The 27,811-nt window shown below is 44.9% G+C and overlaps 1 protein-coding gene and 1 long non-coding RNA gene across 5 annotated transcripts; one reads left to right on the top strand and one right to left on the bottom strand.

Moving 5' to 3' along the window:
* Positions 1-17: 17 nt before the first annotated feature.
* On the bottom strand, positions 18-16,657 carry OCIAD2 (OCIA domain containing 2). 4 transcript variants are annotated; one of them, XM_040625380.1, is made up of 8 exons: positions 16,335-16,485; positions 15,565-15,682; positions 14,091-14,212; positions 7,723-7,819; positions 6,478-6,531; positions 3,129-3,176; positions 2,031-2,148; positions 18-581 (listed from the first exon to the last, which is right to left on the bottom strand). In XM_040625380.1, exons 3-8 carry the CDS (start codon positions 14,154-14,156, stop codon positions 500-502), a joined length of 465 nt encoding a protein of 154 aa, XP_040481314.1. In that variant the 5' UTR covers positions 14,157-14,212; positions 15,565-15,682; positions 16,335-16,485; the 3' UTR covers positions 18-499. The 4 variants fall into 4 exon arrangements, with proteins under 4 accessions (XP_040481314.1, XP_040481313.1, XP_040481315.1 ...); XM_040625379.1 differs by having other exon boundaries at positions 15,565-15,757; positions 16,335-16,476; XM_040625381.1 differs by lacking the exons at positions 15,565-15,682; positions 16,335-16,485 and adding an exon at positions 16,634-16,657.
* Positions 16,658-21,626: 4,969 nt separating this feature from the next.
* Positions 21,627-27,811, top strand: LOC103672720. Its single transcript, XR_571226.2, has 3 exons — positions 21,627-21,712; positions 25,264-25,436; positions 27,722-27,811. It is a non-coding gene; the product is annotated as an uncharacterized LOC103672720 (long non-coding RNA).

Below are 27,811 nucleotides of genomic sequence, written 5' to 3'. Positions count from 1 at the left end.
AGATTCCAACTCTTTCAAGGGAAACATTTTTTTATTAAATTAAAAATCTTCGTCCCTACATCTTAGAAAGCACTACTCAAGCCTGTAAGACACAATCTTTCTTGCCCTTTGTTTCTGCCTCTATACACACTGGCTTTCTGTGGGGCATGACTTCCCCAGTTCCCCAACATTCATTCCTATCCTCTATCAGAGATCTTAAAACCCTGAACAAAGGCAGAGTGAAAGAATAGATCAGAGAAGACTCCAAGATCTTTTAACTCAGCTGTAAGCAATGCCACATAGTTTCTTTTTTGGTGTGTGAATGCGCCTGACATGTTCTCAGATAGCAGACAAACATACACTGCTCAATTCAACTGAGAATCTTCCACAGAAAGCACTTCAAAAGAGTGAGAGAATCACAATGTTTCTATTCCACTATAGGTATATTAAAGTACACTTGAAATTTTAAATGTGTCCAAATTCAGAGGTTTAAGAAACACCAAAAGCCATAGATACAAGTTTAGGAAGCTGAAGGCTGTGAACTTCCCTTCTCATGTAATCCATGCTTAATTTTGCATTCCTCACAGGTGAGCAGGCAGTGCCTAGAATGGAGGCAAAAACAGAAGTTTGTGTTTTGACACTGGAAGGTCTAGTCTTAACACAACATTACTGGCAGACATTTCCTTTTTTTTTTTTCTTTTTTTCTTTCTTTCTTTCTTTCTCTCTCTCTTTCTTCCTTCCTTCCTTCCTTCCTTCCTTTCTTCCTTCCTTCCTTCCTGAGAGAGAGCTCAAGCGGAGAGGGTGGTGGGGGGAGAGGCAGAGGGAGAGAGAGAATCTCAAGCAGACTCCCTGCAACACGTGAGCCCAGCACAGGGCTTGATCCTACGACCTTGAGATCATGACCTGAGCCTAAATCAAGAGTCAGATGCTTAACCAAGTGAGCCACCCAGGCACTCCCTGAGAGACATTTTCTATGTTAAAGTTCACAAGCCTAATTTTTTAAAGTAAAAATAGGAGCCATTTCTTGGTTTGAGACCTCCAGAATTTCATCCCCCAAAAAAGGGCCAATAATGATCTTCATGTCCAATGTTTTCACAGTTTTCTTGCTGCCTCTTGAATAGAATCCACTGTGACAAGTCAGGGTCTTTAGAGAAATGTGTCCCCACCACTAATCCTATAAATACTCTCGTAGAAATAGCTATTATTCACTGAGCACTTACTGTCATAAATAATCATTTCTATTCCTTTTAACATGCCATGAAAATAGTTCTGATCACCACTTTCTACAGAGGAGAACACTGAAGATCAGAGAGTATAAGAATCTTGTCCAAGGTTACCCAGCTTTGTAAGTGGTAGAACTGGTTCCCACCTAGGTACTCCAACCGCAGAGGGAATGCCCTTAAGTCCACAGTCCTGCGGCTCACACCTCTGAATGACAGTCATGATACACATTAACCTAGAAGGGCTCTGAGAAGTCCTGCAGCACAGAAACTTGTTCCCCTTCTGTGTGGCCCCGTGATGGCAGAAGCCATGTCCGCTGACGAAGGTATTCTTTAGAGACCTGAACAATGCCTTGTTATATATATAGTTAGAAAATTGTTTAATATTATAAGTGGGGAAAGGGCCTTCGTTGAACTTTTTATAAGTATCTTCTTTACAATCCCTCAATCAAAAAGATTACAAACGTGTTGCAACAGTATGGATGGAGCAAGAGTAGTGTGCTAAGCAAAATAAGTCTGTCAGAGAAAGACAAATATCATAGGATTTCATTCATATGTGGAATTTAAGAAACAAAACAAATGAACAAAGGAAAAAAAAAAGAGAGATAAATCAAGAAACAGACTCTCAACTATAGAGAACAAATAGATGGTTACCAGAGGGAAGGTGGGTGAAAGAGGGGATTAGAGGACACTTATCATCATGAGCACTGAGTAATGTACAGAAGTGCTGAATCCCTATATTGTACACCTGAAACTAATAGAACACTGTATGTTAACTGTACTGGAATTAAAGTAAAAAACTTAATAACATTTTCTTAGAAAGTTACAAACCTGTTATGACCTGGACCAAAACCAGCCCCACGCAGCTGATCTTCAACAGAATGGAATTTACTCTGGCACACTCGTATGTATGATGCCTTTCCAAGGGCAAATCCCAAGAGACCCGCAACTGTAAAAGCAGGTTAGGAAAGATCATTTAAAAGTTCAGAATCTCCTCCATTAATTATCTTCTAGAACTTTCTACATGAACCGTAGTAATTTTTACCTGAAAAGTACCATGATAAATCAATGAACAAAATCTCTGCGAATGAATCTCCCTATTAAAGAGCAGGATTGGGAAATGGAGACTTTCTGATCTCCTCAGTTTGGAGCTGGTGGTAGAAGGGCCAGGATAGAGGAAGCGAAGGTGCTATCTCAGAGACCGGCAGCCAGAGGGAGGCCCAGCTGGCAAATAAATGTCTGAGGCCACCAGGGAAGGAAGGGATGGGGTTTGGGTTGTGACTATAGGTAGCTTCCAAATTCCTTGGCAGGAATTCCCCTTAACTCTCTTGATGGGTTAGAGTAGGGGGAGCTGTAATCCATCCTGCCTGCAGGGAGAGGTCACGAGGCAGAGGGAACCTCCTAGGGGAGAAATATCCCACCTGCTCTTCTTGCTGGGAATGAGGTTTCAGGCTGTACACTGGACTGCGTCTTCCTTGTACGTAACAGGTCTATGTATAATGAGTGGAATAAGATGAACCCCCAAGTTCACGGTAAATGTATTATTAGAAAGTCCCCGATTTAAAAAAATTTTTCATTTGCTAGGTCCACTATAGACAATATTTTGAAAAAACTAGCCAAAAGACAAAAAAATTAAAACCCCTCATGGCTCTATCATTCAGAGGCTCTGTTGTTGGTCTCTCTTGTATATCCTGCCCTAGTCCAGGCTTTATAGAGGCTTGTTGAAGGTGGGGTCCCTACTGCTCAGCCTTCTATCAGAAAGTGTTGCATGAACTAGGAATTGCAGAGACAAAAAATGGAGACTGATTTTTCAGAGAGTCGATACAGGCAGTTTGGTCAGCCTGACATCCATATCTCCGGTTGCTATAAACATCTGTAAAATGAATCTTTCTTTCTTTCTTTTTTTTTTTTTTTACTTCTATAACTTACGTGCAACTTTGGGCAACGATCCAAATCTTGGGTTAGATGCTAAATAACCTAAGGAGTAATATAGAAATACGATATTATTTCATTTTATAACTTAACCTAATTTATAAAGAAACCTTCAAAGTTTAAGATACACACAGATTCTCAATCTAAAGAGATGATTTTTAAAGAGTTCTAAGTCAATTCTTGATTGACCTTAACTCTCGAATAACCTTTCTTGGCAAGCAGCAAGTATTAGTTTGCCAAAATGTATAGGAAAAGAATATGAAACAGAAAATTCAAGACGGATTTAAAGATGTCAAGGCAGGGCGGGGGTGGGGGAAGGGCACCTGGATGGCTCAGCTGGTTGAATGCTGCCTCTTGGTTTCCATTCAGGTCATGATCTCAGGGTCCTGAGATCAAGCCCCATGTCAGGCTCTGGGCTCAGCACAGAGTCCACTCGGGATTCTCTCCGTTTCCCTCTGCCCCTCCCCCAGCTCATGCTGTCTCACATTTCCGTGCTCTCTCTCTCTCTAAATAAGTAAAATCTTAATAAACAAATAAAGATATCAAGGTGGGGCTCCTGGCTGCACAATCCCTGCAGCATGTGACTCCTGATCTCGGGGTTGTAAGTTCGAGCCCCATGTTGGGTGTGGAGATTACTTTAAAAATAAAATCTTTAAAAAATAAAAAAGCTATCAAGGCAAAGGTGGAGCTAACAACTTAGTTCCAAGCAATTAGGCATTGCCTCCTCCTCTTTTTAAGTAACTCAACACAGAGTCTCAGTTTAGAGATTTATTATATATATCATAATTTTTAAATGAAAACATTAAAATCTGTGGTAGGCAGAGTTATGGTCTCCCAAAGATATATGACCACACCCCAATCCCTGAAAACTATGAAGAAAATGGAATTAAAGTTGCTAATCAGATAACTTTTTTTTTTTTAAGATTTTATTTATTTGTCAGAGAGACAGAGCACAAGCAGGGGGAGCAGCAGGCAGAGGGAGAAGCAGATTCCCTACTGAGCAGGGAGCCTGACGCAGGACTCGATCCCAGGACCCTGGGACCATGACCTGAGCCAAAGGCAGATGCCCAACCGACTGAGCCACCCAGGCGTCCCCAGATAACTTTAAAATAGGAAGACTATCCTGGATTATTGCGTTGGACTCAATGTAATCAAGATGTAATCATCTTGGATTGTAGAAGAGGGATTCGGAGAAAGAACCAGACAGATGGCAGGATGAGAAGAACTTGCCTCAGTGTTGCTGGCTTTGCAGACAGAGGAAGGGGCCATGCGCCAGGGAATGTGGGTGGTCTCTAGAAGTGGAAAGGGAAAGGAAGCCCAGACCAACCTTCCCCGCCTCCCAAGGAAGGTAGCATTGCCAGCACTTTGACTTCTGCCCACTGAGACCTGTTTTGGACTTCTGACCTCCAAAACTGTGAGATAACAAATTTGTATTGTTTTAAGCCACTATGCTGGTGGTTATTCATCAGAGAGCCACAGAAAACTAGCACACAAACCTGGGAAAGTGTATTTGCACACTTGCAGGACACTGTAGATTTTAAGCCGTTTAATATCTATAAAACATAATCCCTACAGATGTTGTGGCCATATTTTTTTGTTGTCAGAAATGGTCTGATTGCTACTGATTGATGAATACATTTCTATAAAAAGCCTATCTTTGAGCTATAAAAATGAAATCGGGGCGCCTGGGTGACTTAGCTGGTTGAACAGACAACTCGATTTTGGCTCAAATCATGATCTCAGGGTCCTGGGATCGAGCCCCATATCGGGCTCCATGCTCAGTGGGGCGTCTGCTTGAGGATTTGTCTCCCTCTCTCTCTGCCCATCTCCCCACTCGTGATCTCTCTCTCTAAAGTAAATAATAAATCTTAAAAAAGTGAAATATTTAATAAATCACCTTTAAAGAGTAATATTGAGTGAAATGGGATTCTCCTAGATATATGACATAGATGGTCTTTGAGACCCCAAAAAGAATGAGAACATTTTCCCTCATGTTTGCTGGGTATAATACTCTTTTGAAAGTCCTGGTAATGAGCAGTCTTCAGTATACTGGGCTTCAACAAAGTCAGGGGCCTTCTTGTTATCTGGGGCCCAAGCAAGGCCTAAAGGGGCTCTGAGAGATGGAGATAAGAAGAAAGAAGAGAGTCAGACAGGAAAAGTGGAAAACTCTAAGAGGCAGGGAGAAGCCATGTGGGGAAATGCTGGACGGCTGCTAGTTCTCTGGATCTGTGTTCAAATTAGACAGGTGTCCTTCCTCAGGCAGATGCAGCCTCTTGCCAGGACGAAGGGCATGATGGGCAGAGTGTGGTGGATTTCCACACCCCTTGTCTCCTCTTTGGAACACGCTTCTGTGGAAGACAATCTGTCTAAGCGTCTGTGGAGCCCCAGGGAGACACAGGGACTCTGGCACAGAGAAAGGCACTGCACTGGTTTCCTGGGCTCTAACAACTTATCAACAACTTAGTGGTTTAAAGCAACACAAATCTGTGACTTTACAGTGCTGGAGGTAGAGGCTCAAAATGGGTCTCACTGGGTGACTCGATCCATTTGGGTGGCTACCCCAAAATATGGCAGTCTGGGGGGCTTATCAACAACCAAAATTAATTCTCAGTTCCGGAGGCCGAAGTCCAAGATCAGGCGTCAGCATGGTTGGGTGAGGGCCCACTTTGGGGTCGCAGACTTCCTGTTATCATCATGGGCTGGCAGGGGCTAGGGAGCTCACTGGACCTCTTTTCCAAGGGCACTAATCCCCTTCATGAGGGCTCCACCTCCCTGCCAAAGACCCCATCTCCTAATACCCTTGCATGGGGTGTTAAGAGTTCAACATGTGAATTCAGACCATGGTACTGGGCTCACATCAAGGTATTGGCAGAGCCTCATTCTTTCTGGAGGCTCTAGGGTTTCTTGCCTTTCCAGCTTCTAGAGGCCAGTCACATCCGTGGACTCATGGGCCCTTCCTCCATCTTCACAGCCAGCAATGTCGAACTGAGCCCTTCTTGTGCTGCTACCCCTCTGGTTCCATCTTCTGATTCACTCTTGTATTTCTAATGACACTTGATTACACTGGGCCCATCCAGAGAATCCAGAATAATCTCTTTTAAGGTCAGCTGCTGAACGCCCTTAATTCCACCTGCCACTTTAATCTCCCTTTGCCACGTAACCTCATACAGCCACTCGTTCTGGAGGTTAGGACATCTTCGGGAAGGGTGGACTTGGCTGAAAATTAGCAAAACCCTGCACAAATAAATCTTTCTCCAAAAAACAAATGCCAACCGCCAATAAGCTGTCCAGAGGCTCGGTGAAAACTGGGCTTTCTTAAGTTTAATTAATAGATCTAGAATCTTACCTTGGTGGACTAGTCCTTGGGTGGCAAGCATGCTCACAAGAGAAAAAGGCAGAGCTGTAAAAGAAAAATGCCCCTCAATATTGCTATTTTAAAGCTTGGCACCTCATCCAGAAGTCAGGGGAAATTAGGGTTTTTTTTTTTCTCTTACCTACCTTGGCAAGGAGTTTTCAGTCCTTCGTTATTTTACTTATTCAACAAATATTTATTAAACACCGCGTGCAGAATTTTCTTGAGATCTTCCCCAGTCACTCAACCTGAAGCCCAGCATTAAGGGGACAAAACCTACCCCCGTGCTACTCCCTCTCCGCCATCCACCTTTACTGAATGCCCACCGCGCCCCAGATTCGGAGCACGACATACGACGAAGACATCTTGGTGTGTGCGCACTTAGCCATTGAACTTGGGAGCTGCCTTTAGCTGTGTCTTTTGAAATTTTCAATCCTACGTAGAAGTTAAAAAAACAACACAATAAACGCCTTCACACCCCATCTAGGACCATTCCTAGCTTTCATCTTGAGTGCTACTTTGCAGCACAATTTGGATATGTCGATTTTCTGAAGATTACAAGATTATCATACTCATGTTAAACATGGGTGATGTTGAGCTACGATTTTTAAAACAGGCAAGTTAGTCTGGCAAAGGCGGTTTCTAGTTCTATCAAAATGCAACACTTCTTCCAAGAGCAGAGAGCACTGATAAACATCTAGCTCTTCCTAGCAACCGAGAAAAATCGAACAGCAACCGGTGTCTCCGCTCCTATCTACCTCCTGGTAGACAAATGGGTCATACTGAATGCTGATCTACTAGTACTTACTTAAGTTACTGATATGGGTTGTAAAAAAAAAAAAAAATCATGAATTTCTAGGAGCACAATCAATAATCACGTATAATGAATATCAAGTTCTAAAATGTTACTTCCCAAACAATTGACACTGAACTTGACTGATCTGAGAAATCAAAATGCATATGTCAAAGTATAAACTATCCCAATGCTGCAAAACATTGGGACTATATCTACAGGCTCTATCATGACATTTTCAAATGGCAGATCATGAATTTTTTAAATTGGAAGGGACTTAAAGGCACAGCGTGAATTCACACCCTCGTCTTATATAAGGCAGGCCTGGCAAGAGAAGTGCAAAGTCCCTGCTCAGAAGTGAATCGTAACCATCATTCTAAGGTAACACTTGGGCAGTTTACTGCAGCAAATATCGCGTTAACAAAGATTAAGAGGGGTGCAATTACCTCTCTTCCAGAAACTTTCTTCTTGACATTCTCGGATAATCTTTGAAATCTCTCCTCTGTGGATGTGCAGTTTTGATTTTGGACAAAATAATAGACTCTGTAAGGAAAGTTATATGGTGAGTTGACCGGAACCATTAGCAAAGCATCTGGTCTGTTTTCCCTAGAGGAGTGCGGGGAGGACTCTGGACTCTGGTCACACAGCGTGTATCCTGTGTGGCTGCTGCCGAGTGATGACCAGTCTCAGCCACTGCCTTCCAGCTCGGAGCGCTGGGTGGATTTAGGAGGGAAAGAATGGCTGTTGGAGAAGCAGACTGATTGACTGCCCGCAAGCATGGAACAGATACCTGGTCAGAATGAATTACCGCTGAGGCCCTAATTTCTAGCTTACCTCCAGCCTCCGTCCACGTGGCCCGCTCTCCCTGCAAGGCTACTCACTCCCTTCGCCTGCCTGGTGTCCTTAAAACCCAATTCAGTGTTGCCCCCTGGGTGAAGAAGAGATTTCCCCTAAAGCACAATGTTTATGTATCTGGGATCGCATTCAGAGCAGGGTAGGGCAAGTTGGCTATTTTCAGACCTGGTGTTCCAACTCCCCTATTTATACTGTTGTAAGCATTTTAAGGCTAGGAACTCATCAACAGACTGCTTTTTATTTGTCTACATACTCTACTTTCTGTCTTAACAGGTTCTTTTTACACGTTTATAAGTGCTCTGCACATAATTTCCGGTGGACCTCCTGACCTGGCTGACATGATCATTTTTCCTAAATCTATAGTATTCTCTTTATCGTATCGATACGCTATAATCTGGACTAACTCCATTATTTATGACCTTTCCCCTTTTGTGGGCATATATTATTCACTCATGCTTCCCTACACTCTCTGTTCTCGTTCTCCTCTGCCCATCACTGCCATTCTGGGGGTTGAATGTGGCTCATTTGGTGGTATGCATTGTCACCAAATGTTCATTGTTGCGGGTATGTGCACCTTTTTTATGCCAATGGCATTGCTTTATATACTTAATTTTACTTAAAAAATGTTCTCAACTCAGCTCTATGCTCTTAAGATCTATCCATGTGGCTTATAGATCTAGGTCACTCTTTTAACTGCTGACTAATTCTCCAGCATGCCTCCAAGTCCCCACCACCACTTGTCCCCGGTGAGGACATTTGCAGATAGATACCTAGAAGTAAAATAGAGGACACGTGTGTTCCTGATTTGACAAAGTCTTGCTGGAGCTCTATCCCCAGTGGCTGCATCGGTATCCACTCACACCAGCAGTGCCTGAACGCTCCTCTAAGCCCACAGAGCCCAAGAGCTAGTTAAGCTGGATTCAAAGCAGGTTAGAGTAAGGAACAGATTTTGTAACATTTGGCATTATCCAGTGTTCTAAATGCTGACAGTCTAATAGATACAATGTAATATTTTACTCTTATCTGCATTTCTCTGATAACTAATGTGTTTGAGAGTCTACATATTTTCAGCCAGAATGCCTTTTCTCCTCGAATGTTGAGGCAATCCCTCAAGTAACCTGGGTTGTCATCTTGTGTTATACAGTGGCTCAATGCTTTTTCATTGTGGTAAAATACACAAAATATCATACTTATCATTTTAGCCATTTTAAAGTACACAGTCCATGGCATTAAGTACATCCACAATGTGGTATAGCCACAACCTCCGTCTAGTTCCAGAACGTTTTCATCACCCCAAAAGGAAATTCCATACTCATTAAGGAGTCTCTCCTCATTCCCTGCTTCCCCCCAACCCTTAGCTCCCTGACCATCATGAATCTGCTTTCATGGATATGTATGGATATGTAAGTGGCATCACACATTAAGTTTCCTTTTGTGGCTGTCTTCTCTCCCTTTGCATAATGTTTTCATGCTTCATCCATGTTGTACCATGTATCAGTAATTCATTCCTCTTCGTGGCTCAAGAATATTCCATTGTATGGATATACCACGTTTTGTTTATCCAGTCATCTACTGATGGATATTTGGGTCATTTCCACCTGTTGGCTATTGTGAATACAGCTGCTCTGAACATGAATGTGCAACTTTTGTTTGAACACCCGTCCTCAATTCTGTTGGGCCACATGGTAATTCTATGCTTAACTTGTCGAGAAACTGCCAAACTGTTCTCCCCAGCAGTTGCACATTGTACGATCCCATCAACAGAGGATGAGGGTTCCAAACTTTCCATATTCTTGTCAACACTTCTTGTTTTCTCTTTTGTTTCTGTTCTTTTCAAATTAGCACATTAAATTTTTTAATATAAATTATTTAGTTTATTTAAGCTAAATAAATTACATTGTTTCTGTTTTGAATTATGGTCATGCTAATGATTGTGAAATGGTATCACACTGTGGTTTTGATTTGCATTTCCCTAACGACCAAGGACACCGATCATCTATTCATTTGCTTGCTGGCCATTCATATATTTTTCTTGGAGAAATACCTATTTAAGTCCTTCGCACATTTTTTTAAGTTGGGCTGTCATGTTGTTGTTGAGCTGTCAAAGCTCTTTGTATATTGTGGATACTACACCCTTATCAGATATGTGATTTGAAAATAATTTTTTCCATCTCTGGGTGGTTCATTTATTTTTTAAAAAACAAATTTTATTTAATTTGTTCTTTGCTATACAACTCACACTTGTATTTCCTTGTTTGTGAATTATTTATGTAGGATGTCTGCCACTTACCTCTTGGATTTTTAGTGTTTTTCTTGAGGAGCAGCTCTTTGGCTTTTGAGTTTTGCCTTGCTGATTTTGTCAATGTTCCTTTTTGAACTCTGTGGTAGATGTCAATGTGGATGATGGTCGCCATTTCTTTCTTTTTTTTTTTTTTTTAAGTAAAAGGGAAATTTATTGGCTCATACAATTGTTAAGTCCATGGGTGGAGATGTTTGCATTTAAGCTTGATTAAATCCAGAAGCTCAAACAATAATAGCAGCTTATCCATCTCTTGGATCTATCCAAACATCTATTTGTTTTTTCGTCTCTCTTCCTGTTGGCCTCATTCTCTCATGCCTGAGACAGGATATCAAGGAAGGTCTGGTCCCTGGGCTTTCAGCCTACAGTCCTTAAGAATAAACACACTGTCCAGCGTCTACACTTGGAGTCTCTGTGGAAGCACTCTGATCGGCTCAGCTTATGTCACAAGACCATCCCTTAGCCCAATCCTTACCGATAAAATATCGGAGTCCCATGGTTAGGTAAACCCCAGCCCTATGCCCGTTACTGTCACTTCCAGGGGAGTGGGGGATAAGGGTGGGGTAAAGCCCAGACGGGATAATGGTGGGGTAAAGCCCACCAGAAATGGAGATGCTAAACAGAAAAAAGATCATAAATATTGACTGTGTCAAGGTTCACAGATTTCTCCGAGATAATGATGAATTGGTATTTGGTCAAGGCAAGAAGTATTTAAAATTGGATACAAAGGAAAACATTATTCTTGGCTTATCAGCTAGGAAAAATATTGGTTACCTGGGGAGAAAACAGTGTTTCCTCTTTAAAAAAAATAACTAGGGGGCGCCTGGGTGGCTCAGTCCTTAAACGTCTGCCTTTGGCTCAGGGTGTGATCCCAGCGTTCTGGGATCGAGCCCCACATCAGGCTCCTCCGCTAGGAGCCTGCTTCTTCCTCTCCCACTCCCCCTGCTTGTGTTCCCTCTCTCGCTGGCTGTCTCTGTCAAATAAATAAATAAAATCTTAAAAAATAAAATAAAATAAAAAATAAAAAAATAAAAAAAATAACTAGACTCTTCAAATTTGAAGAGAAGAAATATGTACTTAGCAACATATTAGCTGTGGATGATAGGTAAATCCTATACCCTTTCTGAGTTTCAGTTTCCTTTCAGTAAAATGGAAGAATTTTTATTTTTCTTCTACCCTTTTAAGGAGATAGATGATGTATTTGAAGTACCTAGAGTGGACCTGCCACGTAACAGTTACTCAATACATGTTAAATCCATTATTCTCTATTATTTTCCTTCTCCCTTTTCTCTCCTGTCTACTGCAAAAGAGAAGGCATCAACTGGCCAGCTTTAGGGTGTTAAAGGTCCAAATACACTTGTCTCCACCTGTCCTGTATACACTTGCTCTAAGTGAGTGGTTTTTAACTTAGATTATGCATTAAAGTCACCTGGAGAGCTCTTAAAACTCCTGACGCCCCGCTGCACCTAAGACAAATTGTCAGAATCTGGGATAGGGATTTGACTCGTACTTTTACGATTCTCCAGGTGATTCCAATGTATTGCCAAGGTTGAGAACTCTCTCTCTAAATTCCCATTCTTTTGGTATTTGATACACGTATTAGTGGTAAACTGTGTGGTTAATATTTCCCAAGTTTTGGGTCGTTTCCGTATTCTGGTGCTTTGACGTCTGGGGCTTTGCTGACCCTGAACAGCCAGCCTCCCTAGGTTTAGCCAACTCCTAGAGGTGGTGAACAACTCACCTGCGAGCGTGCTTTTCGAATACAAACAAACCGGTTCGGAGCCCACCGCTCCAACCACTTCCTTCATCGGGCCTTGACACTCCGACTGCACTCTACGTACACCCCTGGGCCCGGGACCGGCAGCGAGGGAGAGAGAGCTCCCATATGCCTTCAACATGCTGAAATGATTCAGACTAGCCACTCCTGCAGTTGTTCACCCAGCCTCACCTGTCTCTCCCCATGGGCACTGCACCAAAGCCTCTGGCCCCACAGTCCCTCCGTCTCCCCACAGAGGCTTCCCGGAGTGGGCCTTCATGCTGTGTGTGTCCTCCTCTGCTTGGAAACCAAGTAACAAGCTCTCTTTGCAATGGCAACCGTCTCCTGATCCGGCCGTCTTACCGTGCTGCGGGGTTTCTATTAATACCCTATCTTTTAAAGCAGTTTCTTTTTTTTTTTTTTTCCGATGTAAAGCTCGATGATTCATTAGTTGCGTATAACACCCAGTGCACCATGCAATACGTGCCCTCCTTACTACCCATCACTGGTCTATCCCATTCCCCCACCCCCCTCCCCTCTGAGGCCCTCAGTTTGTTTCTCATAGTGCATAGTCTCTCATGTTTCATTCCCCCTTCTGATTACCCCCCCTTTCTTTATCCCTTTCTTCCCCTACCGATCTTCCTAGTTCTTATGTTCCATAGATGAGAGAAATCATATGATAGTTGTCTTTCTCTGCTTGACTTATTTCACTTAGCATTATCTCCTCCAGTGCGATGGTCGCCATTTCTTGAGCACTTTCCCATGGGTCAGGCACTGTGCCAAGAACTTTATATGCACGATGACAAGATGGAAGGACCCCGTGGTACCTCTGCCTTCAGAGTTCTACAAATAGCCCAAGTAGGCAAACCTCCATCTTCTGTCTTTACAACTCCCCATGGCACAGCACACGGATGATGGTGGTCAGGGTGAGTCACAACGGCGAGAGAAGGAACTGTTCTCCCTCTCCACTTACCTTAGCTCCTCAGCAAGCACTGCTTCTCCCCGTGTAAATATCTCTTCTTGGTTCTGCCTGTGGCTGCAGCAGAGGTAGGGAACACCTCCCTCCCTCCTCTGCTCCAAACACACCCATATATACATACACATCCAGGGTCAGGGACCCTGACCACTACAACTGCTGTGAGTCCTGCCGTCAAGACTGATGCTTCTGCATAGTCTCCCCGGAGGAGCTCTGGTGAGCCTTTCCTGTATAGCCATACATGTTTCATGGCTCTCTATTTCACAGAGGCAACTCAGGTGTCTATGTTCTTTTCCTTGTGACTTGATACCATTTGTCTGTTTGCTTCTCCTAAACTCTGCTCCTTAAACATCTCCTCCTTCATGAAACCATTTTTAGCTGGAAAGGTTGACGCTAGAGAACTTGAACTCCATTTACCCATCACAATACTTTCTCTTTGCTTCATGTATGTGTCACCGAAACACATGATATTCATTCTTCACTCTTTGAAAGACTGTGCCCTGTTAACACTAGGGTTCTCAATCCGACTGCTAATTTAGTAGTTAAGGAACACCTGTCAGCACATATACTTAGTATGATCAGCCTTGGCAACAAAAATGTAAAAACAAGCATGACGTATCATTCTGTTAGATTCAATTAAGATTCTGCTCTGCTAAAGGAAACTTCTTCAGTCACTGACAGCCTACATAAGAGTTAGGCTGGGTCCTAAACAGGGAAGAATAAAGAAAGGATTTTACAAATAAAATTTTAAAAGCCACCTTTTCAAGGAAGCTAAAAAAATACTTTCCTTCCCCTTCCCATTGTCTCTGCACCCATCCAACAAAGTGCCAGACTGAAAACAGTAAGATGACTGCTCAAGGATGAGGTTTAAGGACAGTCCTATATGATGTTCCTCTTCAGCTGGCAGACTTCTGAATTAAAAATATACCTGCTTGCTTGGTGGTGGCAAATGGTGGCCTTTATCTTGGTTTCCGTGAGTAGACACTGAAGCCATGATGACTTTGCTTCTCTTCTGGTTGAGTGTGCTCAGCTCACTCGTTGACTCGATGTCTAAGGAAAGGAGAAGGGGGTCACTATGCTGACTCTGTCACTATTCAGTTGCTATGGCTGAATTTTATATCAACTTTAAAAACACCCCTAGTCTCAACTCACCAGTTTGGAAAACTTATTTTCATTTTGTCGTTAGTCTTAACCTCCGACCGCCTGCAAACTCATGTTCTAATGCACCTCCCCCACCAACACACACACACGAACTCACTACGGGGACAGATGAGATTCAGACTCGAGTGAAATGACACACTACGCATGGTTTTACCACTTATAATCGTGTCCTAAAAAAAGTTTCAACTCATTACAAGGTCACGAACTAGAACAAATATTTATTGAGCATCTACTATGTGCCCGGCCAGGGAATACAAAGATGGATAAGACGAAGTGCTGAAGGTGCTCCTGGTCTAAAGGGCAAGACAGACAAGTCAGCAGTTACCCAACATGCAAAGGGCTCCCTTACAGGTATGTACAGGGTACTAAGGAAGGAGCGGAAGAAAGGCCTATTCTCTCTGGTCAATTCTGAAGACACCAAAGACTAAGCCTCTTGAGCTTTCAAGGGGTGGATGGACTCCAGACGCAGGAAGACCAGTTTGGAAGGTGCTGTCATAGTCCAGCCAAGGAAATGAGGGGACCCGAACTAAGACCTTGGGGAAGGATAGAGATGATAAATTTGAGTTTGGAAATGTGGGAACTGGGTGCCTGTGGGGGCGTATGTTAGGTTAACCAGTAGGAATTAGAATATTTGATAATTTGGGTCTGGAGTTACAGATTAGGGATGGGGGGAAGAGGAATTTGGGAGTTGCTGTCATAAAAATGGTAAAGGTAGAGCAAGAAACATGAATAAGATTGTCTACAAAGAGTATTGAAAAATGTGAACATTGAGGCCAAGGGAATATCGACAAGAGAAGAAAAAGGAAACAAAACAGGCCAAGGAAATGACTGAGAAGGAATAGTTGATAACAGAGGGGTGGGAGTTTCTGAAGGAGAGAATGAATTATCAGTACCACATGGCTCAGAAAGGTGATTTGGCAAGGACAGGCATGTTTCCAGGTGGACCATGAACCCTCCCAACCCCACCCCTCACCCCACCAATGGCCACCACACCCTACAGCCCAGGCCACTTACTACCACTGGTTTCCCCGCAAAGCGAACACCCTGTCATACTCCGTTCTGTTTCCTACTGAACTGCCAGCCATATGAACCAAAGGGACCATTATAAAGGCAGCAGGTGCACGCCCTACAGTGGAAAGTCCTGAAATCAGAGACCTGAATTCAGATCCTGACTCTACTCCTTGCTAGCCTTGTGCTTTGGGGCCACTGATTTAATGTGTCTGTGGCCTCAGCTTTCTCACCTGTTAAGTGGGGGTAGTGGACACAGCAAGGGCCTCGAGGAGCTGTTGCAAGGATGAGGGATGAAGGCAGCGGATGCGGTCCCTAAAGCCCCAGCTCAGCACCCTGCACGCAGTGAGCCTGTGAGCAGTAAAAGGCAGCTCTGACCTCAGACTGACCCTGTTTCCTGACGAGCTCCAGGAAGTCTTCGCTGACCTAAAGCCAAATTAGATACTCTTGGCTCAGGAATTAGGCCGCGGCCTCCAATCAGGGAGCAAAGATACCAGACTCGGCTTCGGTGGTCAGGTTCCCCTCGCACCCGCTGAACCACCAGTCCGCATCTGGGCAAGCCTCCGGGGAGGGTCTCGCCTTGCGGGTGCAGCTCTCACCACCAGGCTCTGGCCTGGGCTGGGGTCCCTTCTCTTCCTCAGTGGTTGGGGCTGCACGAGCGCCGACACCTACGCAGGCTCCGGAAGCGAGGCTCGCCGCGGGACGAGGACCGGCGCGTGCTCAGATGGACGCGGAGGGAGGGGGGTCACCGCACTTTCTGGGGGCGGGGGAGGGAAACCCGCAGGAGTCCACCCCATCTCCAGCCTGAGCCCGCTGCGCGACCCCAAGCCCCCCACGCTTGCCCGACCTGGGCCGGAGCCCGAGCCCGGCCCGGAGGAATTGGCAGGGACGACTCTGGATCCCCCGCCCCTGAGGACCCCGGCAGCGAAGCGGCAGAGGAGCACCCCCCCGCCCGCCGCCAGCTCCTCGAGGTGCCTCCCCCTGTCACCCGGGGCCGGCTCACCTGAGCAGGTAGGGATCCGGAGCCAGCCTCCCTCCGCGACCGCCGCCGCAGCGGGACTGCCCCCGCCTCCCAGCGCCGTCCTCGCGCCCCCCGGCCGCCGGGTCCCCACTCTACTCTCCCCGCCGCCCGGTCCTCGCCTCTGGCGCAGCTGCCCCGGCCGCGTCTTTCTCCTCTTGCTCCGCCCCTCGGCTTGCTCAGCAAGTGCACCCCACCCCCGCCTGCGGTTCCTTTCTCTGTGGGTGACATCAGCCCCCACCCGCAACTGCTCAGGCTGAAATCCGGCGCTTAGAGGCTCCCACCTCACTCCGGAATCTGGACACCTGGTAGATTCTACCTCTTCGATGTGGTTCAAATTAATCTTTTCGTCCCAACAATAATGGCAACAACCATCTACTGAACGCGCCCTTCCTGGGTCAAGTGTTTACTTTCACTTACAGGCAATCTTTTTTTTTTTTTTTGGAGATATAATTGACATATATCATTGTATTAATTTTAGATGTATAACATAAAGATTAGATATTTGTATACATTGTGAGATGAGCACCAATAAGTCTAGTTAACATCCCTCAGTATAAACACCCCCCCCCATTTTTTTCCCTTTGGATGAAGACTTCTAAAATCTCTCTTAGCAACTTTTTTTAAAAGTTTCATTTGTTTAAGTAACCTCTACACCCAAGGTGGGGCTCGAGCTCACCACCCCGAGATCAAGAGTTGCATGTTTCTGAGGCCCCCCCTCTCTTAGCAACTTTCAAATATGCAATGCAATATTATTGCCTATCGTCACCATGCTGTGCATTAAATGCCCATGATTCATTTATCTTATAACTGAAATTTGTACTGTTTGGCCACTTTCACCCATTTCACCCTCCCCATGCAATCCTCTTTACAACCTTTAGAGTGAGTACCGTTATCCTCATTGTATAGACTGAGAAGTGCAAGGCCACACTGGGAGTTAGGAGTGAAAGCTGGGTCACCTTGGTTCCCAAGGCTTCTCTTTCTATTGTTCTCTGCCTCTGTGTTCTGGCTTCCTGCCCCTGCCAGCATCCATACACAGGAGGGGAAGCTGCTGGGTGCCTTGGTCATCCGTATGGCTTACCCCAAACTCAGCTGAGATTCTTCTGTGGGATAGGGGCACTGGGACTCAGGGAGTGTGCCGAGTTGGAAGACAGGTTGTAAATCTAATAGAAGAGCCCCATCATTTCTCACCATTTCCGACTACCCTAACTGGTCTCTACGCCCCTGGCTTCAGCCCCTCCACAGTGCTCACCCCCTTGCTGGCCCCTCCACCACCCACTCCTGCCTTCTTCCTATTCCTCCCTTCTTTCCTCAAGTTCATTCAGCTCTATCCACCTGAGGCCTGGCAAAGAGCCTCCCCCTCACTGGAGGCCCCCCTCATCAGTCCTGTCCTGGCTTTTTCCTACTCATCTTTCTCTGCCTCTTCCTCAGGAAGCTTGCCTTGACCCCCATCCAGCCGAAAGTAAGTCTCCCTTCTCTCTCATAGCGGGATGCACCGTTGTTTTCTTCCACAGTACTTATCATGTGGTGTTCTTACATTCTTATTATTGGGTTTATTTTTTGAAAGCCTGTTTGCTCTGCCTCAGTGTGATGCTCTTAAGCTACGAAACAAGATGATACCTGTTTTGTTCATTGTTGTATACCCAGCATGTCAGATATAGGAGGGGCTCCGAAATGGCTGTGGAATGAATGAATGAATGAATGAATGAGGCTGCATTCGAAGGCTGTGTGTCAAGATACTGTTGTTTTGGAGGCTCGTTGTTCCCTAGTAGATTCCCGGCCACGTTACTCTTTGGGATTTACCAGTTTCTTTTCACCCCTTTTTCCTTTCCAAGTGAAAGGGGATATCATTCTATCGTTAGTCTCACTTCGTGTTACCACAAGTCAGAAGTAACCCTCTGCCATGTTGTGGTAGAAAAGGAAGAGCTTTCTAACTGGTTTTGTTTAAAAAAAAAAAACATGATGGCCTCCTCATTACACGGAAGTCTAACTTCCCACAAATACCCTAGGGCCATTTGTCCTTTAACATCTTGCGAAAATCAAGTCCGTGTGCCAACCCTCGTTTCTACTTTCCATCAGAATGCTCAGTTAATCGCCTCAAATAACTAGGAATTACCTATATGTAACGTGCAAGGGTTACATGAACTTCTCAGTTAGTATTTGTTGGACAAATCCGGTGTACCTACGTAGCGTTCTAGATGCTTTTAGAGATAAAAAAGACATGGTTCCTTCCCACAAAGAATTTATCATTTCCCAAAGAATTAGGATAAAAGAAACTATTTTTGGCCCTCAAAGACTGTAATACTGAACAGAGTCCTTTTCCAGCCTTTGCTTCGGTGGCCTACTGGGCTTCAGGATCATGACCACAAAGCAGATGATCGCTGGCTAATGCTATGAAAACTGTGGTGTTTTAGAAAGGGCCAAGATGTTCACAGCAGGCTCCAGCTTGAACTCTTTCCATCACTCTGCACTGGCCTTAGGCAAGATCCAAATTCATTAGCAAGGCCTGTGGGATTCAGCTCCTGTCTGCGTCTCCAGCACATCTATGCCCCCCCCCGCCCCCCGCGGGGCCCTGTGCAGTGACTGATGTTCTCTCCTCTCACGATTTTGCCTGTGCTAGCCCTTCAGCCTTCCTCTGCTTCTCCACCCCTCTGTCACTCATTCTAAAAGCCTGGGCCTGGGGGTCACTTCCTCCTGGCAGCCCTACCAGACTCAAGTTTACTTTCCCACTTTCTGTGCTCTCATTGCATTCTGCAGTGTACTTATTATGCATATGGGTGTGTGTGTATGTACGTATCATGCATATATATGCATATAAACTTCATACTCACAACCAACACGTATTAAGCACTGGATGCCAGGCACTCTTCTGGTCTCTCTTCATCTTTTAACTCCATCCCCCCAGCAGTCCCATGAAAGAGGTGCTAGTAACTTATCTAGTCACATGGCCAGGAAGTGAGAGGGTCAGGATTTGAACCCAGGCTCTGGAGTCACGTGCTTCCAAGCAATGCCACCCTGCTGTCCCTCAGCTGTTACAACTACTGATGTCATTCCTTGTCACCTCTTGACTGTGGACTCCTTTTTCTTTTTTTAAAGATTTTATTTATGTATTTGACAGAGAGAGAGAGAGACAGCGAGAGAGGGAACACAAGCAGGGGGAGTGGGAGAGGGAGAAGCAGGAGAGGGAGAAGCAGGAGAGGGAGAAGAAGCTTCCCGCTGAGCAGGGAGCCTGACGCGGGGTTCGATCCCAGGACCCTGGGATCATGATCTGAGCCGAAGGTCAGACGCTTAACGACTGAGCCACTCAGTCACCCCAGCTATGGACTCCCTTGAGGGCAGGGACTGATTTCGTTCAGTAGCTGAAGGGCTGCATGAACTCAGGAGCAAATAAATAAATGTAATGAGGCACAGAATGTAAAATGAATAGCACCTGGTCCTTGATTTCAAGGGTCCAAGACTCCTTTTTCTCCTTTTTTCCTGCCTGCCTTCTTTCACAAAATGGTTGCAGCGCCTTTAATTAAATGACTTAAGTATTTAACAGGAGAAAATAAAATTTAATTACATACATATGGGGAATCCACATAAACGTGAGATTCCTGCAGGGCCTTTTAAACAACCTGAGAAATAGATGTTTTCATTGGTTGAGCTGGAGAGCAGGCCCTCCAGAGGGCAGGGGTGGGGTGGGAGGGATGGGGGAGTAGCGAGGATGGGGGGGGGTGGATTAAAAATGCCAGTAGGACTCTAGGTCCTCACCACAGGGAGCTCCAGCCTCACTCACAACCACCTCTTCCCTGGTGGGTAAAAGGGGCTCTGGCTGGTTTCCTGGTGGGGAAGTTTCCTGGGGGAGGGGGCATCTCTGATGACTTCAGAGGGACCAGAGCAGCCCTCCCCCTCCAGTCATCCTTTCTCTTGTCCCAGCTCTCCACTTGCCATCTGCCTAGTTCTGCGAGAGGCTCTGTGAATCACAAGACCTTGTGAGTCACTCAGTCCCTCTCTGAGGAATAAATAACGTCAAGTCACACAAAAGCAGAGCAGTCGGGTTTAAACGAGGTGTCACACAAAGATTGAGCGTGGGGTCTGCTTTCCTTCATGAACTGACTGCTGTCAGGAGGGGCCTGTTGCCAGGCTCTCAGCTGGAGCTTTCGGGCCAGCGACCCAGAGCCCTGGCTGCTTTAGGCTCATCTGGATTTGATGTTGAGGCTGCCAGACTCAGCAAGAGAAGAAGCAGCCCTCAAAGATCATAATTCGGCCCAAATGGAGAAAATCTGAAATACGAAGATGAGCGCACGTTGATTTGGCCGTGTCTCCAGTCTTCCTTGACACGGGCTTATCCTTCATTTCACTTGCAGAATGCTGTAAAAGACATCCTGAAAGTAAATGTAGTGCTTTAATATTCCAGAACTGCTTTCCGTAATCTATGACGTGCAAAGCCCTTTGGGTGCAAAAACCCAGAACACTCCTGGTATAGCAGAGAGAATATGTGGTCAGACAGAGGCCAGTGATACCTTGTGGCAGATATTCTGATCTCATTCCAACGGTGCGTTGTCAGCTTTGTGTCCTGGTGTCTGCCCCCAAGCCTCTCTCTAGAGCAGCCTCCCGCCTGGCTAGCGTCGGGGTAGGAGAAAAGCAATTTGATTTTACGGTGAAAGATACAACAGGGTGTAAACCTGAGCACAGATACCTCCTTGCAGGGCATAATGCCATGCTAGCAGAGAGGTGTAATAATCAAAATCTAATTGACAGAAGGTTGGGTAAGACTTACTTTAAAAAAATAGACTTTGTTTTCAAGAGCTGTTTTAATTCATAGCAAAGTCGAGTAGAAGGTACAGAGATTTTCCATATCTCCCTTGCCCCCAACGCATGCACAGCTTCCCCCATTGTCGACATCCCTCATCACAATGGGGCATTTGTTACAACCGATGCACCTGGGTTGGGCATCGTTATCACCCAGAGTTCCTAGTTTACATTCCAGTTCATTCTTGGTGCTGTACACTCTATGCACGCTATGGGTTTGGGGAAATATATAATGACACGTATCCACCTTTATAGTATAATACTGAGTAGTTTCGCTACCCTAGAACTCTTCCGTGGTCTGCCTATGCGTCCGTCTCTCCCCCTGGCCCCGGCAACCACTGACTTTTATACTGTTTCCAGAATGTCAGTAGTTGAAATCATTCACATGTAGCCTTGCAGACTGGCTTCTTTCACTGCATAAGATGCATTTGTTTGCTCCCTGCCTTTTCATGACTTGACATCTCATTCCTTTTCCAGCACTGAGTAATATTCCACGGTCTGGTTGTGCTGCAGTTTATTGACCCATTCACCTCCTGGAGGACATCTTGGTTGCTTCCAAGCTTTGGCAGGTATGAACAAAGCTGTTAGAAACATCTATGTGAAGGTTTTGTGTAGACATAAGTTTTCAACTCTTTTGGGTAAATACCACGGACCGTGACTGCTGGGTCATGTGGTAAGAGTATGCTTAGCTTTGGGGCGCCTGGGTAGTTCAGTCGGTTAAGCATCTGCCTTGGCTCAGGTCATGATCCCAGGGTCCTGGAATCGAGCCCTGCCTTGGGCTTCTTGCTCATTGGGGAACCTGCTTCTCCCTCTCCTTCTGCCCCTCCCCCTGCTTAGATTTAATAGAGATACATCTATTAAAGATTTTATGTATTTATTTGGGAAAGAGAGAGAGCATGAGCAGGGGGACGGGGGGACAGGCAGAGGGAGAGGGAGAAGCAGACTCCCCACTGAGCAGGGAGCCCGACGCAGGGCTCGATCCCAGGACCCCAGGATCACGACCTGAAACACCCAGGTGCTCCATAAATAAAATCTTTAAAAAAAGAGAGTATGTTTAGCTTTGTCCAAACTGTCTCCGGGGTGACTGTACCATTTTTCATTCCCTCCAGCAATGAACGAGAGTTCCTGTTGCCTCACACCTTGCCAGCATCTGGCATTGTCAGCAAAGATTTACTTTGAAGAGGAATTCTCTAGAATCCTTTCATTACCATAGCCAGGCCCCCTCACCTGATTCCCTTTCCTCAGCATTAGGGAAACAAGGCTCAGTATCCTGGGTGTCCACTTCTGAAGGGCTGCTGGAGCCTGAGCTGTACCCATTTCAGGTAGCTCAGCTCCGGCTTCCTGGTTCCTGACACCTGCCAGGGTGCCTTCACACCCCGGCCCCACCGGCCCCACCCTCACACACCTACACTTCGCTGTGGCAAGCCCACACTTACTCTTCAGGTCTCGCTGGGATATCTGTAGAGTCTAGGAGTTTAGGGTGTGGATTTTGGAGCCAGATTGCCTGGGCTCTGATCGTAGCCCCACTGTGTATCTATAGCTACGTAATAACTGCTCGGAACAGTGCCTGGTACAGAGGTAGGGAGTGTCATTTAAGCCTTCCTTCGTAACCACTCCTTCCGAAAAACCCTCTCTAGCCTCTGGGGCAGGGATCCCTCCTGTGTGCTGTAGTTTAATGACTTCCTTATTTGCCTCTATTATAAGAGATAAGATCCCTGAAGGCAGGGACTACCTTTCTCCCGACCCTGAGCGAGAAGAGTTACTTCCTCATCCTGCCCACGGCCCAATTCATGAAATTGAATTTCCAGAGTGAATGGGGGCTTGGAACAAATGTAACTTTGAGACAAAGAGAATCGTGACTTTTTTTTGAACGCTGCTGAACACCTGCAACATGTCCGTGGTCCTGGCAAAGGTAGGCACATAGACTGTTTGGTGAGTAAATGGAGGCGGGAAGTATCTTGACATGTATCCAGTCTATTTTAATAATACCATAGAAACAGTTTATGTTTACCTGCCTTGAATAAATGGTTTTCAGGGCTATTTCCTGAGCATTTAAAGCACATTCAAATGAGTTGTCTTGGAAGGAAGATTCAAAGGACTTCCATGACTGCAAGTTAGCAATAAGTTGAATTTATGACTCATCGGTCTCACCTTGTTGGTTGCCTAGGCAACTAAGCCTGCCTATTTGACACGTTGACTCTGGAAAGATTGGAGTCTCCAGTCAGAACTTGTATCACCAACCCCCACCTGGTGTGATAAAGCCTGTTAGGCAACAACTCCAAATCCTACTGGTCATATTGGCCTCCATTTCACAAAATTGCCTTGTGCCTACAATGCCTAGTCCTTGCTCAGAATGGAAGTTATGGAGGCTGTGGGTTTTCTACTCTCAATTACTTGTGGTCATTCATCCACATATCACTCAAATGAATTAAATCTAGAAAGACTCCAAAAATGTTTCTTTAGTCATTTGTTTCTGCTCATTCCCCTCTTCAGTCCTCAGAGACTTTCTATTCTAACAGTCTGCAGGCTTGATATATTTTTTTGTCCTTCTAAGCATCAGGAGAGTATCTAAAACACAGATAATAAGTGAACAAAGTAGAAACAAGCTAAATACTATGACAAAGGCTTCAGGCAAATCTCAGAGGTGAAACATTCCACCACCATCCTGAACTCTCAGCAAATCGTCATCACAAAGACAGAGGCTGTTTCAGAGGAAAAGGACTTGAAGGGACCCAAGCACCGACGGGACATGTGGTCCCGGATGAGAGCCTGGTGTGAACAGCTCTGAACACCAACAACATCTATTTGGGGAACAATGATGGAAATTGGAATATGGCCTGGGTCATAAATGATATTAAAACTCATTAAGATGATTAGTATTGTGGCGTGTTAGGCATGATAAGTATTTCCTTCGGTTATAGAGGATGTCCTCATTTTTTTGAGGTGCATGCTGAAGTATTTAGGGGTGAAATGTCATGATATCTGCAACTTAAAGTAAATTCCTTTCTTTTTTTTTCATTTGAGACAGAGAAATACAGACAGTATGAGCGGGGGAAGAAGCAGAGGCAGGAGAGGGAGAAGCAGACTCCCTGCCGATCTGGGAGCCCAATGCGGGGCTCGATCCCAGGACCCAGAGATCATGACCTGAGCTGAAGGCAGATGCTTAACCGACTGAGCCACCCAGGCGCCCCTAAAGTAAATTCCTTTCCAAAACCCCCAATTTTTCAAGTAAAATACGTCAGCATAAAAAATAATATGAGTGTGGCTGCCTGGATGGCATAGTTGGTTAAGCGTCTGACTCTTGGTTTCAGCTCAGGTCATGATCTCAGGGTCATTAGATCGAGCCCTGTGTTGGACTTTCTGCTCAGCACAGAGTCTGTGAAGGTTTCTCTCTCCCTCTGCCCCTCCCCTGCCTCTCTCTCTCAAATAAATAAATAAATCTTTAAAAAATAATAGTATGAGTGTAAAAGAATAAAATCTGGAAGAACTGAACTGATCTGAAAGCTCTCACGTTAGATCTTTATTACTTGACCCAATTACCTTGAGAGTCTGCTTGCTGAAGTACTCGGGTAAGGAGACGGTACGTATGTACCTGTGTGCATGTGTACCAATAAGGGTTAGCCCATTAAACCAGTTTCTCTACCTGCAAAGGGAAAGTGCCAGGAACCTGGAGCGTGTTTTGTCGTTTAGGAACTGTGTGATCTTGGCCAAGGTACTTCATGTCTCTGTGCCTCAGTTTCCCCAATTGTAATAGAGGTATAATATTAGAAAACCTACTGCATAAACTAGAGGTTAAATGAGTTAGATATCTAACTCATGAGCCCATTGAAACAGTTCTTGGCACAAAGTAGTTGGTAAATAAGTGTTAGCTATTATTATTATCATTATTGTTTTTGTTATTGAGGAACATAACCCTCGAAGATGCTGGGTTGGCATAAACTGCTATAATTAGTGCAGCTTCTAGGGTTTTCTGGTATGTTGTTAGTTGCCATGGGAGCTCCATATTCCTGGAGACCCATCTTTTGAGGTCTTCCTTACATTATACTGAGAAATATCCCAAGCAGTGTTTTAGGGCTGGTGAACAGTGGTGAGGTCTAAAAGCAATTTTTTCTCTTTCTAGGCAAGGAGCAATACCTTTTGCAATTCAGGATAGCCAGGCCAGTGGACTGCTGTTCTCGCTGTTCCAGCTATGTGATTGCAGCAATTTCCATCCATTCCAATAAAAAAGGGCATCGCAGTGCATTTCCACAGCACAGTGACCTGAATTTGCTGGGAGAGGCTGTACTTTGTCAGGTAAGGCTTTAACTCCCTTAGCAACCAGATTGCCCTCTTGCCGCAGTGTATAACAATCCCCATGATGGCCTGACCTACTTGGGGAGCCCAAAGCAAGCACAGAGAAGCACGTGGGTCCCTAAACATCAGAGCCATACACACATCTATCCCACAGATCATGGTTCGAGGCAGAGAAATGCTTGTTCTGTTACAGGGCAAGTGCTTTTTGATCAGGAATGTTATTTATTTTTATTTTATTTTTAAGATTTACGTATTTATTTGAGAGAGAATGTGAGTTGGGGGGGCAGAGGAAGAGGAAGAGAAAGAATCTCAAGCAGCCTCTGCACTGAGTGCAGAACCCCATGTGGGGCTCAGTCTCAGAATCCTGAGATCACGACCTGAACCAAAATCAAGAGTTGGAGCTTAACCGACTGAGCCACCCAGGGGCCGGATAGATAGTTTCTGTACCTACCTAAACTTTCTATAGTTTAAAATACACCATTAGCTTTTTATATTAAGCGTGGGAATGAACAAATACATTGGATGACTTCAGCAGTATATATAGAATAAAAAAATCATTGCTATTATTATACCATATATATTTATAATGTTGACTATATTCTTTATTTCTATTTTCAAACATGATGATTTATGATCTTTATATTGGGCCCAGTTTTATAACCTTCATACATACATACATATTGCATTATAGGAAGTGAAAGAATCTTGAAATAAGATGTCCCACTCCTTCAGGTTTCTGAAGATAACGCTCATTCCTTTTACCATTCATTGAGAATGAGCTCGTATGATTCATAGTAATGTAGGGTTTTTTTTTTAGAACAATACCTAGGAGGCTTGAGCTGTGCATAAATAATTTAAAACAGACGTCATTAGGGTACTGAGCTTATGTTCACATAAAAATCTATCTAGTTCTCTTGAATTTTATGAAAGTAGAAAGCTAAGTCTCCCTGAACAGAGAGACTTGGCTAACTATAGCAGCACAGACTTAGACAGATGAAAAATTTCAGTGGGGAGTATCAAATCACGAAAGGCACAGTGAGAGTTGATGAGGCCCTCATTTTCCGTCATTTAGAGAAATCACTTCTGTCTTCTCCGGGAACATTTCCTACCCCCACTGCATAGTTTTGGCTGTGAACTAGACATATATATTATATTTTTGTTTCTCATTATTGGTGGAGTTTTTCTTTTTCCTCTCTTTTTTGACACCAGGGACAATTTGATGACAAGCTGAAAAACAGACCATGGGATAGATAAAAGCTGTGGATTGAGATTAAAAAAAGAGCAGGGTTTCAGTTCTGGCTCTGGGTGACCTGCCTACCTTTCTGTGATGGCGCAACATCTCCCACCTCTCTGGGCCTCAGTTTCACGATCTGTAAAAAGGAGAGCAGCAGACTGGATTAACTTTGGCTGCAAAATTCTTTGATTTCACCCTAGTTTTGCTATGAAAACTACGAGGCAGCATGGTAGCTGTAGGAGGTGACTGCGGACTCTGTGACACCAAGTTCACAAGGCGGAAACGTACTTGAAGTTCCTTCGCGAGCAGTCCAGTGGCCCATGGGACACTACTGCTGAAGTTATAAAGTTATCCCCACTCTTAATGCTTCCTTACATTGGAGGGGGGAATCCATCATGTGCTACTCCTCCCATCTCTGCACCACCACTCACTCTTTCCTCGGAGAGATGCAGTGACTTGTGTGGCTAGTGGGTTTGATGTAGGAAAGATGTTGGGGTTCAGAGACAACCACCGAGAAAAAATTCTTGAGACGTCTTTGGTACAAAAAGGTGGTTTTATTAAAGCATGGGGACAGGACCCATGGGCAGAAAAGAGTTGCACTGGGTCGTGAGGAGTGGCCCATTAGATACTCTCCGGTTGGGAGAGGATTAGGGATAGTGAAAATCTCTAAGGAATGTTGGAAGCAAGGTTTCCAGGACCTTAAGGGGGCTAGCTATTGTTGCGAAAATGTCATTTATTACTGTCTAGTAAAACCTTAGTCATGAGACCCTTCGGATGTGTCTTGGTGGGTCATATGCCTGGGGGATGATTGCTAACCTGTATCTCGGGGTGTAGAGATAAAAGAAGTTTCCAGAGGAATTTTTATATGTTAAAGTAGACTCACAGGATCCTGGGGGTTGGGCTAAGATTGCCTTTTGCCCTTAACAAAGTATTAACATCGAGGCAGCTGAGTTCCTAGAGGAAGGTCACTCTGCCTGTTTCAAGGACTTGACAGTGGGCTATAAGTAGTAAGGAAATTTAATTTTTCATTTGCCTTTGTTTCCCACATTAGGTTTAGAAGGAACATCTGGATAGAGAAGCCAGGCCTTCCCTTTGGAGTCCTCTCGGGAGCTGGCAAACCTGCGGAGAATGTATCCTACTC

The sequence above is a fragment of the Ursus maritimus genome, unplaced genomic scaffold, assembly GCF_017311325.1.
Source record: "Ursus maritimus isolate PB19 unplaced genomic scaffold, ASM1731132v1 scaffold_8, whole genome shotgun sequence".
NCBI classification, from domain to species: Eukaryota; Metazoa; Chordata; class Mammalia; order Carnivora; family Ursidae; genus Ursus; species Ursus maritimus.
Note: the sequence above shows the minus strand (reverse complement) of the source record. Positions and strands in the feature narration are given on the sequence as shown.

Coding starts and splice junctions, on each gene's coding strand:
- OCIAD2 (XM_040625381.1), bottom strand. CDS start 14,156: ATGGCTTCAGTGTCTACTCACGGAAACCAAGATAAAGGCCACCATTTG. Junction 3,177..6,477: donor CCAAGGACTAGTCCACCAAG/GTAAGATTCTAG, acceptor ATTACTCCTTAG/GTTATTTAGCATCTAACCCA. Junction 2,149..3,128: donor ATCGTTGCCCAAAGTTGCAC/GTAAGTTATAGA, acceptor CTGCTTTTACAG/TTGCGGGTCTCTTGGGATTT.